The 26,717-nt window shown below is 43.2% G+C and overlaps 1 protein-coding gene across 1 annotated transcript in view; it reads right to left on the bottom strand.

Annotated features, from left to right (window-relative positions):
* The window catches only part of LOC118801503 (deleted in malignant brain tumors 1 protein-like), a gene marked incomplete at its 3' end in the record, with an annotated part of 150,584 nt that overhangs the window by 83,960 nt on the left and 39,907 nt on the right, over positions 1–26,717 (bottom strand). The window contains exons 9-13 of the mRNA XM_036561803.1: positions 25,446–25,464; positions 24,550–24,587; positions 23,663–23,968; positions 14,183–14,488; positions 7,753–7,764 (exon numbers count right to left, since the gene is read on the bottom strand). Of these exons, the coding sequence (XP_036417696.1) occupies positions 7,753–7,764; positions 14,183–14,488; positions 23,663–23,968; positions 24,550–24,587; positions 25,446–25,464 (681 nt within the window). The remainder of the gene's footprint in view (positions 1–7,752; positions 7,765–14,182; positions 14,489–23,662; positions 23,969–24,549; positions 24,588–25,445; positions 25,465–26,717) is intronic.

The raw sequence follows: 26,717 nt of genomic DNA, 5'->3' as shown, positions 1-26,717 counted from the left end.
TGGGACTGAGAGAGATGCTTGGAGTGGGTAGAGACACTGAAACAAACATTGGGTAAGAGAAAATTTGGTGAGTTACAGAGGAACACTGGGGAAACTGTGACAAAACTTCTAACACGCAGCACCCAAGATGTGAATACAAAAGCCCATCAATATCAGGAGTCAGGTTGGAGGAGGGAACAGGAACACTTGTAGGGATATGACCAAAAACTGGGGACTGAGCACGGAGTGGCTAGGAGAAGGAATACCAGACTGGATGGGAGATGGAACATCAGACTGGAAAATAGACAAGACATTGGACTGGGACTGTAGATTAAACTGGTTGAGGGTCTGGACAAGGGACTGGATAACCACTGAGACTGGGACAGGAACCATGACAGCAACGAGGACTAGAACAGTGGCAGGAACAGGGACAGTAAGAGACAGAACAGAAACAGGGGGAAATACAGAATGTGGACTATAAGGTACTGAAGGGAACTGGAATAGCAGCCAGGCAGAGAACTACAAGGGTGGCCAGGCAGGGACCTGCAGGGGGTGGTTGGGCAGGGAACTGCAAGGGTGGCCGTGCAGAGAGGTGAACTTCTGCCACGTCCTGTGCAGCTGGGGGTCCACCAGCCACATTCTGGGCTGCTGCAGGGTTATGCAAGGTGGCTGAAGGGACCAAAAGGTCTGGAGCCTTGTTAGCCAACAGATCCAGAAGATTGGTGTCGGCAGCCAGAGCGTCCGAAGGCTTGGTGGCAGCAGCTGGAGGGCTTTAAGGCTCAGCAGCGACAGGACCGGCAGAGATCAGAGGCTCCGCAGCAGCTGGTGTGTCAGATGCAACTATTTCTCCATAGCCCTTTCAGCTACAGTGTTTACGCTTCTGTGGGAGACTGACCTCCACCATTTTGGCCGCCAGCTGTGTGGGCTCCTCAAAGCGAAGGATGGCCCAAATGTCCACTGCGAAAACTGCTGGTTCCTCCTCTAGTTCCTGTTCAAAGGTCACTCACTCTCGGTCAACTGCTGGCTGAGGAACTTGGGCAGGGTAGGCTTGAGCAGTCCTGGCAGGGAGACTTCCTTCCTTTGTGTGACATTTGAATATGGAGAAGAAAAATTAACAAGCCAAATGAAAGACCAAAAACACACTGCATGACAATGTCCTGCATGACTAGCTTCTTCACTGTGAGTCAAGCTAGGTTTATATTTAAAACATTGTAAGTATGTCAGAAATGATGCAATTGTGGTGCCTCAGACCTCTAAACTCGTGAAGAGTTTAATGCCTCCGAAAGCTCCCTCACAAAGTTATTACATGAAATGGTTAGATATTTACTGCCTAATGTCCAACACATCGTTTTATGATAGTTTTGTGATAAACTTTTGTATCTATTAATTTATTTATTTTAATCCAGTCATGGCAGAGGAGTACATTAAGAATGCCATGAGGCAAAATAGTCCCCAAAGAAATCTTATTTTTTTAGATTTATGACAATTCCTTCCTGGATCGGGGCCTTGTTGTGGCGGAAGGGCTTGTGTGGTCTAGGGATCTTCAGAGCTAAGTCGTCGGGAGCAACATGCTCCTGGTAGAGTCTCCCAGGGCGAACAGGTCTGGAGTGAAGACCCAGACTAACTCGATCCAAAAACCTCCATGAAAAACGGACACAGAGCATCGTGTACCCTGCCCGGGAGAGGGTCACCGGGACCTACCCCTGGAGCCAGGCCTGGGGGTAGCGTCCCTCGGCGAGCGCCTGGTGGCCGGGCAGCCCACGTAACCCGGCCGGGCTCAGCCCGAAGAGGCAACGTGGGGGGACCATGTGGGCCCACCACCTGCAAGGTCCAGCATGGGGGAGTGGTGCAGTGCCGTACAGGCAGTGGGAGATTGCAGGGGGGCCCTTGGTGGCCTAGGCCCCTGCGGCAGAAACTGGCTCTTGGTACGTGGAATGTAACCTCACTGGGGGGGAAGGAGCCGGAGCTTGTGCGGGAGGTTGAGAGGTACCTAGATATAGTTGGGTTCACCTCCACCCACAGTATCGGCTCTGGAACCAAACTCCTGGATAGGGGTTGGTCCCTCTCCTACTCCGGGGTTGCACAAGGTGAGAGGCGCCGGGCGGGTGTGGGGATACTCACGAGTCCCCGGCTGGCGGCAGTGCAATTGGAGTTTGTCCCGGTGGACGAGAGGGTTGCCTCAATGCGTATTAAAATCGCAGAGAGGAAAACTCTGACTGTTGTGTGTGCTTATGCACCAAACAACAGGTCGGAGTATTCGGCCTTCTTGGAGCAAGTGGGCGGGGTTCTGGAAAGGGTCCCGACTACAGACTCCATAGTCTTACTGGGAGACTTCAATGCTCATGTTGGCAATGACTGGGAGACCTGGAGAGGCGTGATTGGGAAGAACGGCCTGCCCGATCTAAACCCGAATGGTGAATTGTTATTGGACTTCTGTGCCAGGCATGGATTGTCCATAACGAACACCAAGTTCGAACACAAGGATGTTCATAAGTGTACATGGTACCAGAGCTCCTTGGGTCAAAGGTCAATGATCGACTTTGTTGTCGTTTCATCTGACTTGGGACCATATGTGCTGGACACTCGGGTGAAGAGAGGTGCTGAGCTGTCAACTGATCACCATCTGGTGGTGAGTTGGATCAGATGGCAGGGAAGACTGAGGGTTAGACCCGGTAGGCCCAAGTGAATAGTGAGGGTGTGCTGGGAACGACTGTCGGAGGCCCCTGTTCGGAATGATTTTAACTCCCACCTCCGGGAGAGCTTTTCTCATGTCCCGGAGGAGGTAGGGGACATAGAGTCTGAATGGACCCTGTTCAAAACCTCCATTGTGGAAGCTGCCAGGCGCAGCTGTGGCCAAAAGCTTGTTGGTGCCTGTCATGGCGGTAACCCAAGAACCCCCTGGTGGACACCGGTGGTGAGGGAGGCCGTCAAGCTGAAGAAAGAGACCTTTAGGGACTGGATGGCCCGAAGGACTCCCGATTCAGCAGATAGGTACCGACATGCAAAAAAGGTGGCAGCTGCAACGGTGGCAGAAGCAAAATCCAGGGCGTGGGAGGAGTTTGGTGAGGCCATGGAAAAAGACTTTCGGTCGGCCTCGAGGAGGTTCTGGACAACTGTCCGGTGACTCAGGAGTGGTCGGGGTGGCTGCACCCAGGCTGTATTCAGCAGGGGTGGAGAAACTCTGACTTCAAATGAGGATATTGTCGGTCGGTGGAAAGAGCACTTTGAGGAACTCCTTAATCTGGGTGACATGCCTCCCTCACGGGAGTCAGGGCCAGAGGCCTCTGGCGTGTCAAGCTCTATTTCCCTGGTGGAGGTCACTGAGGTAGTTGGCAAGCTCTTCAGTGGCAAGGCACCGGGGGTGGATGAGATTCGTCCGGAGATGCTTAAGGCTCTGGATATTGTGGGGCTGTCGTGGCTGACACGCCTCTGCAATAGTGCTTGGACCTCGGGAACAGTACCCTTGGACTGGCAGACCGGGGTGGTGGTCCCTATTTTCAAGAAAGGGGACCGGAGGGTGTGTGCCAACTATCGGGGTATCACACTGCTCAGCCTCCCTGGGAAAGTCTATGCCAAGGTGCTGGAAAGGAGACTTCGACCGATAGTTGAACCTCAGATTGAGGAGGAACAATGTGGATTCCGTCCTGGCCGTGGAACAATGGACCAGCTTTTCACCCTCTCACGGATTGTTGAGGGGGCATGGGAGTTTGCCAACCCAGTCTACATGTGTTTTGTGGATTTGGAGAAGGCTTACGACCGTGTTCCCCGAGATATCTTGTGGGAGGTCCTCCGGGAGTATGGGGTGCCGGGGTTACTACTCCGGGCCATTCAATCTCTGTACGCCCGGAGTGAGAGCTGTGTTCGTATACTCGGCATTAAGTCGGACTCTTTCAGTGTTAGCGTTGGGCTCCGCCAGGGCTGTGCCCTGTCTCCACTCCTTTTTGTGATATTCATGGACAGGGTGTCAAGGCATAGCCGGGGTCAGGAGAGCATTACGTGTGGAGGCCGGAGGGTGGCGTCTTTGCTATTTGCAGATGATGTTGTTCTTTTGGCTGGATCACATGGATGCCTCCAGCGCACACTGGAGCGGTTTGCAGCTGAGTGTGAAGCGGTTGGTATGCGGATCAGCACCTCCAAGTCTGAGTCCATGGTCTTAGCCCGGAAAAGGATGGTATGCCCACTCCAGGTAGGGGGAAAGGACTTGCCCCAGGTGGAGGAGTTTAAGTATCTCGGGGTCTTGTTCACGAGTGATGGGAAGAAGGATCGTGAGATCGACCGCAGGCTGGGACAAGCGGCAGCAGTAATGCGGTCGCTGTACCGGACTGTAGTGGTGAAGAGGGAGCTGAGCCGTAAGGCGAAGCTCTCTGTTTACCGATCGGTCTACATCCCGACCCTCACCTATGGTCATGAGCTGTGGGTAATGACCGAAAGAATGAGATTGCGAATACAAGCGGCAGAAATGAGCTTTCTTCGCAGAGTGGCGGGCTACACTCTATTTGATAGGGTGAGGAGCTCGGCCATCCGGGAGGAGCTCGGAGTAGAGCCGCTACTCCTCCGCATTGAGAGGAGCCAGCTGAGGTGGTTCGGGCATCTGATCCGGATGCCCCCGGGACGCCTCCCGGTGGGGGTGTACCAGGCACGGCCTACCGGAATAAGACCCCGGGGTCGTCCTAGGACCCGCTGGAGGGATTATATCTCCAAGTTGGCCTGGGAGCGGCTTGGGGTCCCCGGGAATGAGCTGGAGGAAGTTGCGGGGGACAGGGTCGCCTGGGATTCTCTGCTCTCCCAACTGCTACCGTGACCCTATCTGGACTAAGCGGTTAACGATGATGATGATGATGACAATTTTACCATCATCAACAGTACCTATAAAAATTCAGAAGACACATATAGGTTCACTGGTTGTTTTTTATATTTAATAAAATTGCTTCATGAGTTGTATTCATGGCAACCCCTGGTTGTAACGGATGGAAAGAAATCTGAGTCAGTAAGTTTCTCTACAATTAACCATTTCACATTAAACCACAAGTTTTTTGAAAACTTGGTGGAATTCCCCTTTAAGTGTTATGATAAGATGCTAAATTGCTCTTTACAAACAAAACCGATGGACATGTTTGCAAATGAGATTATGGGATGACGGAGGAGTCAAAATATACAGATTCTGAAATTATGGAACATTAAGGTATTGAGCAAAATGACAAATCCGTTCTCTGAGGGTGGATTATTAGACCTGGTACCGGAATTTGTACATGGGTCAGATTTCAATTTCACTCACAGTCATTCCATTTAAACTGCATTTTTATTTACTAGCTAATCTTTAAATATTAAATTAACATTTATATAACATAGACATTTTTTCCTCTCAGAACAGCAGTCTATATGTAAAATTGGGTGGTTACTGATAAAATTCAACATCATGGTATTTTCAAATGTAGCACAGTATCATGCTCTGATTAAAGTTTAACATTAATAAGGTTAATGAACTTGTGCATCCGAAGTTTCCTTTTTTAAGGATTTTAAGCAAAAGAGTTGTACGAATGTGTAGGAACCCTGATTTTGGTAGTTTGTGGATTTTGCTCTCTTAAAATCCAAAAGGACTATAAAGTGAGTCAGTAAACCTTTGTTCCAGGCCAGTTATATGGTTGGCCAGGGTTTGCAGCACGTCATTCATGCTAGCTTTGGGTGGGATGTAAACACAGACTAGAATGACAGAGGAAAACTCACATGGCAAATAAAATGGTTTGCAGTTCATGGACAACATCTCTAAGTTTGGGCTGCAGTATTTATTCAGCACAGGATTCATGGTTCTTGTTCGTCCGGTTGGGGAGAAGTTTGTCCTTTTTATTGGGCACGTAGCAGAGATTCGCTACGTGAATCAAGGGGAGCACAGCTCAAAAACCTTACCGTTGGAGCTTTACATCCGTGCTTCTCCCGTCTGCGTCTCCACTGTTTCCCCCAGAGAGCCGCTGTTCCTCCAATAAGGATCTCCAAAAAACTTACTGGGTTCATGAAAACTTGTGAAAAACTATCTAGAGTGAACTGTCTTATGTTAAGCTCATCCCTGGTGTAACTAATTGGGTCTGGGTAACTGAAATAAACAAAAACAAAGATGGTACTAGAGAGCACTGTGCCAAGGCTGCCTCACAGTGCCTTCTTGATTATTATTTTGCAATAAAGATATAAATGTGTGTTGTATGTTGGTATTTGTGTCTATAGTGATTCTTTATGTAGACAATAGTGCCCTCTTCTGGGTAATCCAGAGGAAATACCTGAATTCTCTATTCAGTCTTCCCCCAAGCTAGGCTGAATAAAGCAGTTCCAGTGTTGCGCACTAAACCTTGTTTTTTTTTTTTTACAATTCAGTTAAAATAACCTCTTCCAAAATATTACAGTGGCAACAAGGATGGGATCCACAAATGGAAAGTACTTCTGCTGAATGCAGAATGAAGCTGAATCAAGCAAAGAGAGTTGCAGTTCACAGTTGGCAAGTAGCAACGCAAAAAAGCTAACAGCGAGCATGGTGTCTTTCCGAATAGGACGAATAGCAGAATATAAAGAAGGACAGGAAGATTTTGAATGTTACCTGGAAAGCCTGGAACAGTGGATGACAGCAATTGAGGTGTGTGTGTCAGTCAGTGTGTTCCTTTCTGTCATTGGAGCAGAAGCATATCAGCTTTTAAAAAAATCTCACTATGCCAGGCAAGCCCAGCAGCCTATCCTACAAAGAGTGAAAACTTAGCCCCCATTACAAGCCCATACCTCTCGTAATAGCAAAAAGATTTCATTTCCAGAAATTAACCAGCCAGAGAACGAGACAGTGTCATATTATATAGTTACATCATAACAGCATTCCACCTACCGTGAATTTGGGAATCATTTGGACAAACACTTTGGGACCGACATTGTAAGTGGTGATGGAATTAAATGAAAATTTCTAATATAATAATGAAACAAGCTTTTCTAAGCAGCAGGGAACTTTCTATATCTTCTGTACACTTGCATTTGGGTCCAGAACCTAAGCCCAGGCTGAATGCATTTTGCTAGAGCCTGTAATAGTGAAGAAACGGTCTGCGGATACTGAAGTGACTGAAGTGAAAGACTGTTTTGATACAACAGTGTGGGAAGAACTGTGTGATCCTTATAGGGAGGACAGTGACAGTCTCACACACTCTATAACTGACTATATAAACTTCTGCGTGGAGAACACAGTACCCACCAAGACTGTTTGGTGTGAAAGGAGCTCAGAAAGATCAAAGTGAGGAAAGCTGTGGGTCCAGATGGCATCAGCACCAGGCTCCTTAAGTCCTGCACAGATCAGCTGTGTGGAATTGTTAAATACATGGTCAACATGAGCCTGAGGCTCAAGAGGGTACCACAACTGTAGAAAACATCTTATGTGGTACCAGTGCCAAATACACAGCAACCGAAGGACCTCAGCAGCTACAGGCCTGTGGCACTCACGTCGCACCCGATGAAGGCTGGTCCTTGCCCATTTCCGCCCTCTGGCGAGCTCATCTATGGACCCACTTCAGTTCGCCTATCAACCTAGCACTGGAGTGGATGACGCAGTCATCTACCTCCTACACAGAGCTCTTTCTCACCGAAAGAAGTCTGGGAGCACGGTGAGAATCATGTTCTTTGATTTCTCCAGTGCTTTTAACACCATACAGTCTAGGCTCCTGAGGAGCAAGCTGGAGAACACAGGGGTGGATCACCACCTATTAAATTGGACTCTGGACTACCTCACTAGCCGACCACAGTATGTGAGGGCACGGGACTGTGTGTCTGACATGGTGGTCAGTAGCACAGGGGCCCCGCAGCGAACAGTCCTGGCACCATTCCGCTTCACTCTGTACACTGCAGACTTCATGTACGGCTCACCAAACTGCCATCTACTACCACGACAGTGGCTTAAGAGGGGAAGCCATTCAAAGGGCAAGCCATTAATGTGCAAGTACAAAAATGACAATGCCACTGCACCACTGGGACACATAACTCGTACGTGTAGACACATGAAAAAGTCAGGGCAGACTCAGTATGTGACTGACGGAACAAACCCTAGTGAAAATGAAAATGTGAGGGAGCTGTTTTGTATGTATTCTGTATATACAGCCTGCAGTGGGCAAAAAGGCATCATGGTGGATGTGGATATTGAGGGAAGGACTGCCAGCATGCAGCTGGATACTGGAGCAGCTGTGACCTTGTGTCTGAGGTGGTGTATATAGGAACTCTCGCTCATTTGCTTCTAGAAAATAGCGAAATGCAGCTATCTTCTTTTCTTTTTTTCTGAAAGACTTCTCTACCCTATTGCAGCCATTGCACCAACTTCTCAAGAAAAAGGTTCCATGGGCCTGTACCCAGAGTGTGATGTAGCATTTCAAAATGCAGAAGCCTGTGCGACTTGCTTGTGACGCATCTTCCTATGGATTTGGAACTGATATTTCTCACATATTGGAGAACGTTGAAGAAAAGCCCATAGCATTTGCTTCACACACACTGAGTGATGCCGAGACCAAGTATAGATAGATAGATCGACAGATCACTTTATTAATCCCAGAGGGAAAGTCTTCTATTGCAGCAGCACAAAGTACAGTAAAGAGCAAAACTGGAACAAAAGTATTCCTATACACAATAATCACACTGAAAGGAAGCTTTGGCAATAATCTTTGGAGTAAAGAAATGGAGTAAAAACACTCATGGCTTATAACTATGAGATCCAATTCGAGTAGTCAGAAGACCATGCAAACGCTAACTCCCTGTCTCGACAAGCCGAGTTCAGACAATACAGCAGAGTAAAAGAGCTTTTTCTATTTTTCATTGGTGGATGAGTTGCCAGTGCATGTAATTGACATACCTCAGCGCACCTTTAAGGATCCAGTTCTCTGCAAAGTGGTGGAGTTTACCCTGAGGGAGTGGCTAAATTACTTACAAGATGAAACTCCGAAGCACTTTTTCATCCAACAGAACTGTCTGTAGAACAGGGATGTATTCTGCAGGAGATTAAAATCATTATATCTCCTGCACACCAACAAAGACTTTTGAATGACCTACACCAAGGGCACCTGGGCATTTGTAGTGAATGAAGTCCTTATCCCAAAGCCATATGTGGTGGCAAAATCTTGACAGCGACATTGAGAAAACAGTACAGTACTGTAGCTTGTCAAGCAGTGAGGAAACTGCCAGGAGTGGCACCACTGCACTGCACAGAAGCCAAAACAATGGTGTTGCAGAATATCTTTGCTGCTTATGGACTTCCAGAAGAAATTTTGTCTGATGAAGGCCAACAATTTGCATCACTGGAGTTCAGAAATTTCCTGAGGAATAACGGTAAAACAGATTTTAGTGACCACTTACCAACCTGCATCCAATGGAGCTGCCAAAAGGTCAGTGCAAGCAGTGAAATCAGCCATGTTGAAGCAAGTCCTGAATGAGGAAGGACAAAAGACTACCATAACACCGCAATACGGGCTGGCAAACTTACCGCTAATGTACATGCATATCCCACATAGTGACCGTGCACCAGCCGAACATTTTCTAAAATGCCAACTGAGAACTAGATTCAGTCTTCTGGAACCAGATCTTTCCAGAGTCATGGAGAACAAGCAGCAAAAGTTTTACCATGACCGTTCTGGAATCAAACTGAGATGTCTAGCCGAGAGAAACTCCGTCCTAGACCAACGTTTTCATGAGGGAAGGAGAAGTGGACAAAAGCAAAAGTATTGAAGCGTTTTGAACCTGTCACATACCTAATGTTTGATGGAGTGAGACAGTGTGTTGTCCACACAGATCACCTGCTACATGCAAGAGGGGCAGCAGAAACACCTGACTACCAAGGAGGAGACGACTACCCAGCAGGGGACCTTGCAATGACCGAGCCAGAGGGACAGAGAGAAGCTGAGCACCCTAGTCAGCCACAAACAGGAGCAAACCCTTTACTGCAGAGCCCTGAAAGGGAGAAATTAGCAAAACCCTCAAGTCCTGTGTGCACTAGCCACACCAGTGACTGCACTGACAGCTACCAATGCATCCCCTGCAGTCCAGATAAGCAGATCTGTAACATTCAAAACTGAAAAATGAAAATAATTTGCAGTGAAGATTATGGCTCTTTGCTGCTTCAGATAAAACTTTTGGTACCTAGAATTACGTTAAGGCTGATGGTACTATATATTCGATGTATTGTTACAATACTGTCACAATAATTGTGGTTTAATTGTTGTTGTAGTCGTGTTTATTAGAGTAATTGTGTCTAAGGATAGTGGGCTTTGTAGTGTAACTAGTGGTTAGAAGTGTCTACACTCCTCAAGGGTGCTCCTGTGTTCCCCCTGCCCTGTGTTACGTGTTGGGGTAGGGCTGGGCTGGGCATTTCTAGTCTGTGTTGAAGGCCTGTTCAATAAAGAGCATTTGCCCGTAGACCCAAGGATTTTCTTCTGTGCCTGACTAGAGAGACACACCTGCACAACCTGAATAAGCTGCCATTCCTACCTACTTATCTTGTCCATTGTTATTGCTTAATCAGAGGTTGTCAGCCACTGACCAATCAAATCAATCTGGAAGCAAAACGCTAGTAGCAAATATCACTGGATCCTTTGAATAATGGTGTTAGAGTCATGAGACTAATACTGTTACATGCAAGCTAATGCTTCTGTGCATCAGTTTGATGTCACTAAGCTACACAAAAGTAAAGCGGGCTATGGTGGTGTTCTGAGAAGTTGTGCTACCTTACCGAAATGTCCTATGTTTTAGCACATTTTTTGCTGGATCAATATTAATGTTGTTTTGTTCCATCCAGTCTGTAAAGCATCTTACAGCCCATTTTATTTGGCGAATTGTATAGGGTTCATTTCTGGCTGATTCCAGGTTGTTTAGCTGTTCTTCTGTCACAGCTGCTGACTGAAACGCTGCACAGTGGTGATGACAGTTTCAGAATTTAGTGTCGTCTCATCTTCAGAGTCTGACCAAACCGGCTGTCGGTCAAATGTGATCTTAAAAGTATCCATCTTCTGTTTGTGCAAAATAAGAAGTGAAAACGTTCAAATGGCTTGAGCATCTCTTACAGCTGTCAAAGTCGTTGCTTAGCAACAGAGTCTCAGCGGAGTGATGCAGTGTTTGTGAAAAAAAACGTGACGTTATGTCGAAATAACAGCACAGTTAGAGCGCTTCTCAACCAATCAGCTTGCGTGGCTGGAATTAACTGTTGTATAAAAAAATAATAATTTGTGCACTCACCCACAGTAAGGACAGTAGAGCTGCTCCTAGGTGATGTGATTGAGCCGTTTCCCTGGTATGAATAGTCACAGCTGTACTGGCCTTGATCTGAGGAAGCCACAGTCAACATAAATGTTGAAGATTCAGATGTTGAAGACTGAGTTTTAACTAATGTTCCACTTCTGTACAAATGGAAATCAGCAGAGATGCAGGCTGGGATTGGCTTGATACATCTGAACTGAACAGCCTCCCCAGCAGTTACAGCAGAGTGAGATGAGATCAGGGTGGGCGTGGGACTCTGCAGGTCATCTGTTAAAGAAATATTATTAGTGGTGTAGTAAATGTATTTAAACAATAAACTGCTGTAAAAACTACTACTTACCTAAGCACACAACTCCAGCGTCCTTATCATGTCCACAGTTCTCCACCCCAAATCCTCCGTGTGAACACTGAGTTAAGTATCTCTCAGTTCCTCTGCACCCAACATTATCCAACCACGTTGGTTCACTTCCCCGACCAAAGTGGGAACTCTGAGGGGCACTGACCGCTCTGCCACATCCCATCTGTCTGCACACCACCTCTGCATCATCCATGTCCCAGTCATCATCACATATTGTTCCCCACTGGCCATTGTGCTGGATCTCCACTCTGCCACAACAGCGACCCTGACCATTTACCAGCCTGATCTCATTAGGGCCTGATTCATTGTATAAAAACAAAAAAAAAAATGTAATCAGTCTCTGTCTGTTGACGACATTAAAACATTGCAGAAGAAAATAAATTACATCTACACCATTACATTGCTATCTGAAAACATGGTCACATGAAAGCCAGCATGCAACTGTAAAACCGTAATATTTATTTATAGTCAACTTCATTAGCCAGTGTGCTTTTTGCTATCCAGCCTGATAAGCTTTGTAATGTCAGAGAACAAATAACTACTTTTAGTGGAAGACATTAATGGTATCCCAAGAAGCCTTTGATGTACTGAGCTAATATATCTACAGCTGCATAATGTCATGGCTGGTGAACAGTCAGAGAGTGACTCTTCCATTTAGAGGCCTAATATTATGCAATTGATAATATAAGAAGAATTCCATTTAATTACAAAGAAAGGAAAAACACAACTCCTGCAGGAAATTATTTAAAAATATTTTTTCTGCAAATATAAATGCACAGTTACTTTAAATTTAATTAACTTGATTAAGTCAAGTTAATGATTAACTTGTACTTGATTAAGTACTAAAAAGCTAAAATAGTAACTGTGGAATTACTTCAAAAAGCAACAACATTTGGCCAGGAGTGCCCAAACCTTTGCATATAATTGCATGTTTGATATGTAATGTGTAACCGTACTGGTGCAAAGAGCTAAGCTGGCATGAATCTGTGCAGGTACCAGAATTTTGCTACATGGGAGTAATCGAGGGGGAAATGGCCAGCTGTCACAGGGGATCCTGTTGTTTTTTTGTTTTTTTTTTTAATTGAAAATGCATTCTAAAAAACACTTACTGATTCATTTCTACACAGACATACACCTTAAAATTACCTTTCTATTAATTTTAGAAATAGCCAATAAATGCTTTCATCTGGTGCACTTCCTGCATTATAAAATAATGTCATGTAAGAGCTGAAACTTTTCACATTTTTTGTCAAAGTATGCTGTTCTGAATAGTAAATTGTTCTGAATAGTAAATTGTTAAATATTTTATGTAGTACTATGTCCAAAAAACTACTAAAAATGGCCCAGGCGTATCCCTAACATGCATGATCATGCAAAGTGTAAATGCCACAACTTGCCTCCCTCTACTGATGCTAATGGTACAGTTTAAAGGTATCTTCAGCGAACAGCTCCAATACAAAAACACGTGTTTACTCCATTAGGTTTGAGTCTTTATTCTCTAATCTTGCCTCAGTGAAGCTTCAGTGAGCTGAATGTACGTGGGGTGTGGTAGCTGTGCCATGCTAAGATACTACAGTAGAATGCCACCTGCTACGAGAAAATATGTGAATTTTGAACTACAGTAACACAAACATCAGTGCATATAATCATATTAAGCCATTCTAGAGGAGTTCTGTGCTGTCCTGAATCCTGAATCACTGCGTCCAAGAATCAAATGTGTTAAAAGTGCTAAAAAGACACCAAGAAGTGAACCAAAGACAATGTGTTTCTGACCAATGATTGAAGGATTCTGTGAGCATGTTTCCAGCCCTTACACTTTCCACATGCCCCTTGTTATTTATTTAATTATTTTTTCCTGGTCTGTCTAAATTTGTGCATTGCAAAACTAAACAGGACAAAACAGAAAAAGAAACAAAAGCAAAGATTTTATTAGACAAAGCGATTAAAGTTTCAGAAGAGCCCTTTGGCGTCGTTCCAGTGTTCTTCCCTGTTTTTACCTAAAATATGTTTTAGAAAACTTGAGCAACAATACCAGTGTCTTCACTACGAACACAGCTGTGTTTACAGATAGAAGCTTACAAAAATGTATAGGGATAACATTTCAATGAGATTTACAAATAATTACAAATTATGGTTATAACTACAATAATTATGAATAAATTAATATATACACAACAAAACTATATATATATATATATATATATATAGATAGATAGATAGATAGATATAAATAAAATATAACTTATGAATTACAAATAAGAGGAATATTCTACAGGCAGTAAGACTTTTTACAAGGCAGGGAATGGCTGGCAACCTCATATGATAGCTTAAAGATGTCCACTAGCCAGTGGGAGAACCGCTACTTAGAGAGCGGCAAACCCCATCTCAACTCATACAAACAACTGATGCATTAAAATCTTAAACTGCAAATGTTTCATTTGTTTATTTATTAATTTACATACTAAATCATATGTTTATTAAGTTTAAAGAGAAACACACTAGCCTATTGTTAACTGACCACTGAATTGATTAGAGGGGTCAGTGCAGCAGCAATATCAATGTTGCATGTTTATGAACTGAAAATGAGTTTTTCCTTACCTGAGCAGGTAACACCAGCATCTTCACCATGACTGCAGTTGTGTGTGTAAAATCCATCATGAGAGCAATTAGACATATAACTTTCATTTCCAGAACAGGCAACATTATCCAGAAGTATTGGATCACTTCCGTGACCAAAGTGGGCACTGTGAGTGGCGCTGACCGCTCTACCACATCCCATCTCTCTGCACACCACCGCTGCGTCATTGATGTCCCAGTCATTATCACACACTGTTCCCCACTGGCTGTTATAAGAGACCTCCACTCTACCAGAACACGGGTCATTTCCATTAACAAGTCTTAAGCCTGTCACAATGAAAAAATTATAAACAGTATTATCAAACAAAGGAATTGCCACATTTCTATACACGAAAAAATAAGTGTTGTGTTTATCAAAACCTGTTTAATTTCTTTCATTTTTATTATTGGCAAAACAGGGACGTGGGAAACATAGCGCTTTAAGCAAATGCTCTTTATTGAACACAACATTAGTAGAGAAACAGTGAAAACTGAACGGTGGGGATAGCAGGCAGGTCACTTCTAACCACATAACTCTGCATAACAGTAGACACCAGCACTGCACCAACTACCCCACAGCCCAGAACAGTATAGCACAAACGCATCTCCGCAAGTCTTTCTCTTATCGCCGTGTGGCTACACACCGCCATGCCTCCTGCGCGTCCATGGCCAGGAGAGCCAGCAACAGGACACTACACTATCATTATTATAGTAATCATAAAACTATAATAATAATAATAATAACAAAACTATAATAATAATAATTATTATTACCATTACCATTATTATTATTATTATTATTATTATTATTATGTTTGCAGAGCTTTGCTGAGAGTTACCAGAAAGACCAGTTCATTAATTGTTCAGTCATCGTCCCTGTGTTGGTAATGTTAGGACTTATAACTTATGAAGCTAATGTGTAAATCAACTAACATAACACCATTTAAATAACTGATGCCAGAATACAACCAAACAACCAACAAGGTTCTAATATTAATTTACATTTACAGAATTTTGATGTAAACATCTACATAATGTTTACATCAACCTCCTTCAAGACCTAGTGAGTAAGATTTGGCTGAGTGAAGAGAATTAATGTTTAAAGTACTGAAATGCCATTCCAGCACATTTCTCTAGTGTTTTAATGCCGAGTAGCTCAGTTTTAGCACAAACATGTCTGAAAGCTTTGGTGCCCTTTTGATTTCAGCATTATATGCTTTATATGTTTACTGCTTAATGTTAATTGATTAGAGGGGTCAGTGTAGCAGCAATATCAATATTACATGGTTATGAACTGTAAATGAGTTTTTCCTTACTTGAGCAGATAACACCAGCATCTTCACCATGACTGCAGTTGTGTTTGTAAAATCCATCATGAGAGCAATTAGAGAGAGAGCTTTCACTTCCAGAACAACCAACATTATCCAGAAGTATTGGGTCACTTCCCTGACCAAAGTGGGCACTGTGAGTGGCGCTGACCGCTCTTCCGCATCTCATCTCTCTGCACACCACCGCCGCATCATTGATGTCCCAGTTATTATCACACACTGTTCCCCACTGGCCGTTATAATAGACCTCCACTCTACCAGAACACGAGTCATTTCCATTAACGAGTCTCATGCCTGTCACAATTAAAGAATAATGGACAGTTTTATCAGACATCAGCTTTTTAAAACATATTGCCACGATGTAGAAAAAAAAAGTCTTGTTTTCTGCAGACACAAGACAGGATTTGATTCAAGCTGAGAAGTACAACAAGCGTGAAAGCCTGACTCATTTTTCATTGTTATTATTATTGGCAAGACGGAGACGAAGGAAACAGAGCTTTGAGCAAATGCTCTTTTATTGAACATGACATCACTTCACTTCTAACTACATAACTCTGCATGACAGTAAACACCAACACTGCACCAACTACCCCACAGCCCAGCACAGAATAGCACAGACATGCACCTCCACATGTCTTTAACTAATAAGTACAACTATTTACACAGTGATTATTATTATTATTACTCTTCATTATGTCTGCAGAGCTATGGTGAGAGTTACCAGAAAGACCAATTCATTAAGTCTTCAGTCAGTTTCTCTGTGTTGGTAATGTTACTAGTTATACATCATAAAAGTAACAAATAAATCAACCAACACAGTGCAAATTAAGTACCTGATACCAAAATGCAACCAAATCACAAAAAAAGAAGCTTGAGTCTTTCATGTAGTGCAGTCCTGTGCGCACCTTCCAGTTCAGTTTTACCCACACGTTTTTAATTGATTGTCTCCTGAAAAGTGACACAACGAGCAGAGCTCAAAATGTTCTGTTTCTATCGACTATTTTTTATTTCAGCAGCTGGTTGGATGAGGTTGAGAGTAGTGGCCTTTTAAACATGTTTGAGTAAGCGTGCAAAAACAGTTTTGGTCATAATAATATAGTCCTATATGTGAAGGACTATAAAGACAATGTTGTGATGTTCAAAGTATTTTCTGTTATTTATCTTACAGATAAACTGCTCATAAACGGTTTTATCTGGATAATCTAGCTCCTCATATTACCATGTGTTTAATCTAATTGTCATATGTAATTATGACATGTATGTGTTATATTTCAAATTACTGAAATATCTTCAAAGTAAACAGGGAAAACAGATTATTTGAGAAAATGTCCTAGTCTAGGGAGATTAAGGTAAAGTCCTCATTAGCGCTTGTGTCTGAAATACCATTCCAGTGTACTTCTCTAGTGTTTTAACACAGAGTAGCTCAGTTTTAACAGAAACAGGACTGTAGGCTTTGGTGTTCTTCTGATTTCAGCATTATATGCTTTGTATGTTTACTGCCTACTTAATGTTAATTGATTAGAGAGATCAGTGTAGCAGCAATATCAATATTACATGGTTATGAATTGAAAATGAGTTTTTCCTTACCTGAGCAGATAACACCAGCATCTTCACCATGACTGCAGTTGTGTGTGTAAAATCCATCATGAGAGCAATTAGAGAGAGAGCTTTCATTTCCAGAACAGGCAACATTATCCAGAAGTATTGGATCACTTCCGTGACCAAAGTGGGCACTGTGAGTGGCGCTGATCGCTCTGCCACATCTCGTCTCTCTGCACACCACCGCCGCATCATTGATGTCCCAGCCATTATCACATACTGTTCCCCACTGGCTGTTATAAGAGACCTCCACTCTACCAGAACACTGGTCACTTCCATTAACAAGTCTTAAGCCTGTCACAATTAATGAATAATGGGCAGTTTTATCAGACATCAGCTTTTTAAAACGAATTGCCACAATGTAAAAAAAGTCTTGTTTTCTGCAGACACAAGACAGGCTTTAATCTAAGCTCAGAAGTATGATAAGCACCTGGATTTATGTTCCATGAGAGCCTCATATTATTATTATTGGCAAGACGGCGACACAGGAAAAATAGCGCTTTAAGCAAACACTCTGTTTTTGAACACGGGAGCAGTGGAGAAAACACTGTGGAGTAGACACCAACACTGCACCAACTACCCCACAGCCCAACATAGAACAGCACCTCCACAAATTTTACTAATAAGCACAACTACTTACTGAAATCATTACTATTATTATTACTCTTCATTATGTCTGCAGAGCTTTGGTGAGAGTTACCAGAAAGGCCGGTTCATTAAGTCTTCAGTCAGTTTCTCTGTGTCGGTAACGTTACATCATAAAAAGAAACAAATAAATCAACCAACACAGTGGTTCTAGCTCTTCATATTACCGTGTGCTTAATCTAATTAGCATTATATGTAATTATGACATGTATTTGTTATATTTCAAATCACTGAAATATCTTCAAAGTAAAAGAGGAAAATAAATTATTTAAGAAATTGTCCTGCTCTGGAGAGATTAATGTAAAGTCCTTATTAGCGTTTGTGTTTGAAATGCCATTCCAGTGTACTTCTCTAGTATTTTAACACAGCGTAGTGCGGTCAGTGCAGCAGCAACATCAATATTACATGTTACGTTACATGTTATGTTTTTCCTTACCTGAGCAGATAACACCAGCATCTTTACCATGATTACAGCTGTGCGTGCCAAAACCCCTGTGAGAGCAACTTTTCAGGGTGCCTTCACTTCCAGAACAACCAACATTATCCAGAAGTATTAGATCACGTCCCTGACCAAAGTGGGCACTGCGAGGGGCACTGATCGCTCTGCCACATTTCATTTCTCTACACACCACCGCCGCGTCATTGATGTCCCAGTCATTATCACACACGGTTCCCCACTGGCCATTATGATAGACCTCCACTCTACCAGAACACGAGTCAAATCCATTAACGAGCCTTACGTCTGTCAAAATTAAAGAATAATTAACTTTTATTAAACATGAGTTTTTTAAAAAGGACTGAAACATGTTTTTATAGACATCTTTTTCTTTCATTATTATTAGTAGTAGTAGAAGTATTTTAGTATTATGACTACTCTTTTAAAGATGCACAAGGCTTCTTTTATTGTTGGATTGTTCATTCAGAACAGTTTGGATCAATAAGCGCTTATAATAAATAATTAGATTGAATAAGAAGTTTTCCATCTCGCCAAGATTGTCAGTTCTCTGTGTTTAGTTTGAGCTTTATGTCTGTAGTCTTGACTAAACGTAGTTCAGTAAATGAAGCTGCAGGCCTGGTCAGCTGTCACCATCAGGTGAAAGGAAGAACTAAAACATACTGGCTGGCGGGCCGCTTAAAATACACAGTAAAACAGAAGCCGGGGGCCAATTAAAATCTGTCCGTGGTCCACATCTGGCCTTGGGGCCGCACTTTGGACACCCCTGCTGTACTTGAACTGCTTGTATACAGTTTTACCTGGATAATCTAGCTCCTCATATTATAGTGTGTTTAATCTAATTGGCTTCATAGATAATCATCATATCTGTTTGTATTTTTTCCAAAGTATTTTAAAAATAAAATGGGGGAACAGGGGGTGGCACAGTGGCGCAGTGGGTAGTGCTGTCGCCTCACAGCAAGAATGGCCTGGGTTCGATTCCCAGTTGGGTGACCAGGGTCATTTCTGTGTGGAGTTTGCATGTTCTCCCTGTGTCCGCGTGGGTTTCCTCTGGGTACTCCGGTTTCCTCCCACAGTCCAAAAACATGCAGTCAGGCTGATTGGACATGCTAAAATTGCCCCTAGGTGTGAATGTGTATGTCTATCTGCCCTGCGATGGACTGGCAACCTGTCCAAGGAGTATCCTGCCTTCCACCCAATGACAGCTGGGATAGGCTCCAGCACCCCACCGTGACCCAGAAGGATAAGCGGTTTAGATGATGTATGTATGTATGGGGGAACAGACTATTTAAGAAATGTGCTGTTCTGGACAGTTTAATGTAAAAAGTCTTCATCAGTGCTTGTTTCTCTGGTAACAGATTACAGTTGGGTGAAAGGGTCTGAGCCTCCACATGAAGACTTTATAATGTTTTCCTGAATGTTTTCAAAGGTTTTTACAGGGGATGATCAAGAAAGTGCTAATCTTAATTTACAGGATTAGAAATGTTTACATCAACCTCCTTCAAGACTCAGTGAGAAAGAGAAGACTGAGCTAAGAGAACTAATGCTTAAAGTACTGAAATACCGTTCCAGCACATTTCTCTAGTGTTTAAACACAGAGTAGCTCAGTTTTAGTACAAACAGGTCTGAAAGCTTTGGTGTCCTCCTGATTTCAGCATTATACCCTTTATGTTTGCTGACCACTTAACGTTAGAGAGGTCAGTGCAACAGCAATATTAATATTACATGGTTATTAGGGGTGCGGGAAAAAATCGATTCTTAGATGCATCGCGATGCGGACGTGAACGATTCTGAATCGATTCATAAATGTCAAAAATCGATTTTCTAAATATTTAATTTATAACATAATGTTGACGGAACGCAAAAGGCGGAACTTGGAAGCGCGGAAGTGCAGCTCCCGGACAGTCTTTGGCGGCACATAACAAAAACACTACTGGATGAGCAAGAAATCTGACCAACTCCCTCTGCATTAAAAGCCAGGTTAGATCAGGAGTCACAACATAAATGTTAATAAGAGACATTTTGTCCTTTCAACAAAAATTAAACCACCTTGGGAGCCACAACACTTAATGTCCAGTATGTCTCAGTACGTGATAATGTCTAGTATAGGCTAAACAATATAAACAAAAACGCAGATTTACTTCACTCTGCTTTAAGCTTCGCCTACAGCCGCTTTTCTCCCATCTCCGCAGTAAACTTTTCCTCAAAAGTAGATCAGTTAAATGTCTCTCAAAGTTCGACTGTTTTACGAGGCTGAAGTCGCTTCTCATTCTCCAGCTTCTTGTTCGAATTAACCCGTTCCATCTTAAATTCTAACTGAGGCGCCGAATGTAAATGTGGTACCGTTTAAGGTCGAACGGGAGAATTCGAAAGAGAAGCTGACTTCAGCTTCGCCACTTTTTAGTGTTTGACAGTCTCTCATTGCAGATTTAACGTACCAGGAAACCAACTGTGCTGCTTATATATGCGAATAACGCATTGCTGCTATGTGACCTGCAGTCTGCACGCCGGTTCTCAGTCGTTGCGAAACAGGGCTTTCGCGCTATGTTGCACACGTCCCATCTCAAAGATACTTTACTGACACAACGATCCCCCCCATCTCTACAACGAGACCAAGTTATAAAATCACTAAAGAAAACGGGTAGAATAGCTGTAACGTGTGCTGCGTGGACATCCATCACCACTGGATCTTATTTCACCATAGCTGCGCATTTTATCACAGATGAGTAACAGCAGCTTCTCATACTCCAAACAAGAGCACTGAATGAGAGCCTTCTAGTTCACTTGCCACATCACTTCCATTTTCCATTTGTTTTATTAAAAAAGATATTGGAAGTATATATATATATATATATATGTATATATATAATATTTCAGTTGGTTTTTCTTGTATTTTTACTTATTTACTTTCTGTAGAGTGATTAGCTGAGCCTCGCCACAAGCATTTCAATGCATCAATGTCCTGACATGTTGTGCAAATGACAAACTTGAAACTTGAACTCACACAGTGAGAAAACATAAATGCTATATAGAAAAAAAAAGATGCACCGAGATGCATCGATAATCATTTTATAATCGCATCGCAGCCCTCTGAATCGTAATCGAATCGTGAGGTGCCTAGAGATTCCCACCCCAAATGGTTATGAATTGAAAATGTGTTTTTCCTTACCTGAGCAGATAACACCAGCATCTTTACCATGATTACAGTTGTGTGTGCCAAAACCCCTGTGAGAGCAACTTTTCAGGGTGCGTTCACTTCCAGAACAACCAACATTATCCAGAAGTATTGGATCACGTCCCTGACCAAAGTGGGCACTGCGAGGGGCACTGGCTGCTCTGCCACATTTCATTTCTCTACACACCACCGCCGCGTCATTGATGTCCCAGTCATTATCACACACTGTTCCCCACTGGCCGTTATGATAGACCTCCACTCTACCAGAACACGAGTCAAATCCATTAACAAGCCTTACGTCTGTCAAAATTAAAGAATAATGAACAATTTTATTAAACATGAGCTTTTTAAAAAGGACTGCAACATGTTTTTATAGACATCTTCTCTTTCATTATTATTGCTAGTAGTACAAGTACTTTAGTATTATGACTACTCCTCATCATTTTTGCAGAGATTTGTGATAGTCACCAGAAAGGCCGGTACATTAAGTCTGTCATTTTCCCTGTGTCAGTAATTTTATTAGTTGCATGTTACAAAGCTAACACATAAATCAACCAATATAGTGGTATTTCCATAACTGATGCCAGAATACAACCAAACTACAAAAAAAGATACTTGAGTCCGTCATGTAGTACTGTGCTGTATGCACCCACCAGTTCATTTTTACTAATGCTTTTTGATTGGCTGTCTTCTGCAAAGTGACAAGACAAGCAGAACTATTTTCTGTTCCTATCAAATATTTTTTTATTGCAGCAGCTGTTTGGGTGAAAAGATTTTTGCTCATCATAACGTAGACCTACATGTAAAGAGCTATAAATGAAATGTTGCACTCTTGAAAAAGTTTTTGCTGTTATTTATCTTACCACATTACAGGCCTAAGAAACACTCAAACTGAAATGATTCCTGTACTTCAGGGGTGTCCAAGCTTTATTCAAAGAGAGCCCGATTGTACTGTGTAAAAATACCTGTGGGCCAAACTATTATTCACAAATGATTCAAAATATTACGTTTTAAAAATATCAGCGCATAGAAACTGAGCTTTCTGTTTCTTTTCTGTTTCCTATCACTGCATAAAAGATGCACAATGCTTCTTTTATTGTTGGATTGTTCATTCAGAACAGTTTGGATCAATAAGCGCTTATAATAAATAATTAGATTGAATAAGAGTGGCAATACAACATGTCTGATGTATTAATCCCATTCCTATTCAAGTGTTTACTTGTTGAAAAATATACTTTGTTAGACAAACTAAACAAAAATCTATAGAATGGTTGGTTTTGTTAGGTAATGATCTCTTTACATACCAAATAAATGCAGTGTAGCCATGTTGTTGTCCGACCTTAAAGGGTTAATATTTACTGAACGACTGAGTTTGCTCTGATAAGAAGTTTTCCATCTCGCCAAGATTGTCAGTTCTCTGTGTTTAGTTTGAGCTTTATGTCTGAATTCTTGACTAAATGTAGTTCAGTAAATGAAGCTGCAGGCCTGGTCAGCTGTCACCATCAGGTGAAAGGAAGAACTAAAACATACTGGCTGGCAGGCCGCTTAAAATACACAGTAAAACAGAAGCCGGGGGCCAATTAAAATCTGTCCGTGGTCCGCATCTGGCCCTGGGGCCGCACTTTGGACACCCCTGCTATACTTGAACTGCTTGTATACAGTTTTACCTGGATAATCTAGCTCCTCATATTATAGTGTGTTTAATCTAATCTGCTTTATAGATAATCATCATATCTGTTTGTATTTTTTCCAAAGTAATTTTAAAAATAAAATGGGGGAAACAGATTATTTAAGAAATGTGCTGTTCTGGACAGTTTAAAGTAAAAAGTCTTCATTAGTGCTTGTTTTTCTGGTAACAGATTACAGTTGGGTGAAAGGGTCTGAGCCTCCACATGAAGACTTTATAATGTTTTCCTGAATGTTTTCAAAGGTTCTTACAAGGGGATGATTGAGAAAGTGCTAATCTTAATTTACAGGATTAGAAACGTTTACATCAACCTCCTTCAAGACTCAGTGAGAAAGAGAAGACTGAGCTAAGAGAACTAATGCTTAAAGTACTGAAATACCGTTCCAGCACATTTATCTAGTGTTTAAACACAGAGTAGCTCAGTTTTAGTACAAACAGGACTGAAAGCTTTGGTGTCCTTCTGATTTCAGCATTATACCCTTTATGTTTGCTGACCCCTTAATGTTAGAGAGTTCAGTCTAGCAGCAATATTAATATTACATGGTCATGAATTGAAAATGTTGTTTTTCCTTACCTGAGCAGATAACACCAGCATCTTGACCATGATTACAGCTGTGTGTGCCAAAACCCCTGTGAGAGCAACTTTTGAGGGTGCTTTCACTTCCAGAACAACCAACATTATCCAGAAGTATTGGATCACGTCCCTGACCAAAGTGGGCACGGCGAGGGGCGCTGACCGCTATGCCACATCTCATCTCTCTACACACCACCGCAGCGTCATTGATGTCCCAGTTATCATCACACACTGTTCCCCACTGGCCGTTATGATAGACCTCCACTCTACCAGAACACGAGTCAAATCCATTAACAAGCCTTACGTCTGTCAAAATTAAAGAATAATGAACAGTTTTATTAAACATGAGCTTTTTAAAAAGGACTGCAACATGTTTTTATAGACATCTTCTCTTTCATTATTATTGTTAGTAGTACAAGTACTTTAGTATTATGACTACTCCTCATCATTTTTGCAGAGATTTTGTGATAGTCGGCAGAAAGGCTGGTACATCAAGTCTTCAGTCATTTTCCCTGTGTCAGTAATTTTATTAGTTACATGTTACAAAGATAACACATAAATCAACCAATATAGTGGTATTTCCAAATCAAATCAGATTTATTGTCACATCACAAGAGTACAGGGACACAGGTGAGTGAAAAACTTGAGTGCGAGTTCCACAAATTATGCAGAGAACAGTATTTACACATAGATAAACAAAACTATAGATAGGATAGAAGAATAGATAAAACCAATTTAACTAAAATATATACATATAATCTCACACAATAACTTAAAAATAATAATATTGCACCGAGACATATAATATTGCACTGGGAATGTAGGGTGGGTGCAATCAACTATATACTATATATAGTAATGGATATTACAATGCTATGTGGATGTGCAAATAATCACACTAGGTGTGGAGGTAGAAGATGGTACAGTAGGTGGCAGAGTATTTAGTAAAGTGCAAGGTACAGGAAGTTAAGTGGAAGCGCAGGGGGAGAGTATTGTCTTTGGATAGGTATTCAAAGTCAGCTATGCAAGTAAAGTGCGGGAGTACAGTGGGTGCACGTACGTGTAATGGGAAGGGTTGGGCTGGGCAGAGCAGTGATTACTGGCTGTTCAATAGCCTGGTTGCATGGGGGAAGAAGCTGTCTTTGAGCCGACTGGTTCTGGCTTTTAAGCTTCTGAGCCTCCTACCACTCGGCAGCTGAGAGAACAGACAGTGACTAGGATGGGAGGGGTCCTTCATAATCCTTCTGGATTTCCTCAGGCAGCGACTGGTGTATAAATCCAATAGGTTAGGGAGCTGAACCCGGGTGATGGACTGTGCTGTCCGCACCACCCTCTGCAGAGATTTCCTCTCACGAACAGTACAGTTCCCATACCAGGTGGTGATGCTGCCCGTCAGGATGCTTTCCACAGTGCAGGTGTAGAAGGTCTTAAGGATGCTGGGGTTCAGGCCAAACCTCCTCAGCCTTCTGAGGAAGTAGAGGCGCTGGTGGGCCTTCTTCACCACCTGTGAGGTGTGCACTGCCCATGTCAGGTCCTCGCTGATGTGAACACCGAGAAACTTAAAGCTGCTGACCCTCTCTACCGCAGTCCCATTGATGGAAATCGATGGGTGTACTCTCTCCTGCTTCCTGAAGTCCACGATCAGCTCCTTGGTCTTACTGACGTTTAGAGAGAGGTTATTCTCCTGGCACCAGTTTTCCAGGATTTTAACCTCCTCTCTGTAGGCCGATTCATCGTTGTTGGAGATCAGGCCCACAACTGTTGTGTCGTCAGCAAACTTTATGATGACGTTGGAGCTGTGTCTAGCAGTGCAGTCATGGGTGTACAGGGAGTACAGGAGCGGGCTGAGCACACAACCCTGGGGGGCTCCGATGTTGAGGGTCAAAGAGGAGGATGTGATACTTCCCATCCTTACCACCTGCCGTCGGTCCGTCAGGAAGTTCAGGATCCAGCTGCACAGTGTGCTGTTCAGACCCAGATCCCGGAGCTTGCAGTCGAGCCTCGAAGGAACGATTGTGTTGAATGCTGAACTGTAGTCTACAAACAGCATTCTCACATACGTGTCCTTCTTTTCCAGGTGGGAGAGGGCAGTGTGCAGGGTCAGGGCGATTGCATCGTCGGTGGATCTATTCCGCCTATATGCAAATTGCAGTGGGTCCAGGGTGGCAGGCAGTGAGGAACAGATGATATCCCTGACCAGCCTCTCAAAGCATTTGCTTACGATGGAGGTCAGGGCAACAGGTCGCCAGTCGTTCAGACAGGTAATACTAGCTGTCTTTGGAACTGGCACAATGGTGGCTAGTTTGAAACTAGCTGGCACGACCGAGAGAGACAGTGAGGTGTTATAGATGTCTGCAAAAACTCCTGCTAGTTCCCTGTAGCAGGCTTTAAGCACTCTCCCGGGAATGCCATCTGGTCCTGCTGACTTGCGTGGGTTCACCCTCTTGAAGGCTTTGCACACATCAGCTACGGAGACGGAGGGGGGGTTGGGATCAGCGGTGGGCGGGGCGCTCTCCAGTGGTGCTGCAGGAATTCCGTCGAAGCGAGCGTAGAAGTTATTAAGCTCATCCGGCAGATCAGCGCTGGTACTGGGCAGAGTGCGAGAGGCAGTTTTATAGTCAGAGATTGTATTTAACCCCTGCCATAAGCTTCGTGTGTTGGCTGTGTTGAACTGTGCTTCCACTTTCATTCTGTACGCACGTTTAGCTGCTCTGATGGATTTACGGAGAGCGTAGTTGGATTGCTTGTACTCCTCCGTATTTCCCGCTCTGAATGCAGCGCTGCGTGCGCTGAGGGCGGAGCAAACCTCACAGTTCAGCCAGGGCTTCTGATTGGGGTAAACGCAGACTTGTCTGCAGGGCACTACGTCATCCACACACTTGCGTATGAAGGCAGTGACTGTGTCTGCGTACTCGTCCACGCTGCCCGACGAATCACGGAACATTTCCCAGTCCACATGATCAAAACAATCCTGCAGCATAGCGTCTGATTGGTCAGACCAGCGGCGCACCTCCCTGGTAGTGACCGGCCCCCGTTTCAGCTTCTGCCTATAGGT

The sequence above is a fragment of the Colossoma macropomum genome, unplaced genomic scaffold (assembly GCF_904425465.1).
Source record: "Colossoma macropomum unplaced genomic scaffold, Colossoma_macropomum, whole genome shotgun sequence".
NCBI classification, from domain to species: Eukaryota; Metazoa; Chordata; class Actinopteri; order Characiformes; family Serrasalmidae; genus Colossoma; species Colossoma macropomum.
This window is presented reverse-complemented; position numbering and strand designations above follow the sequence as displayed.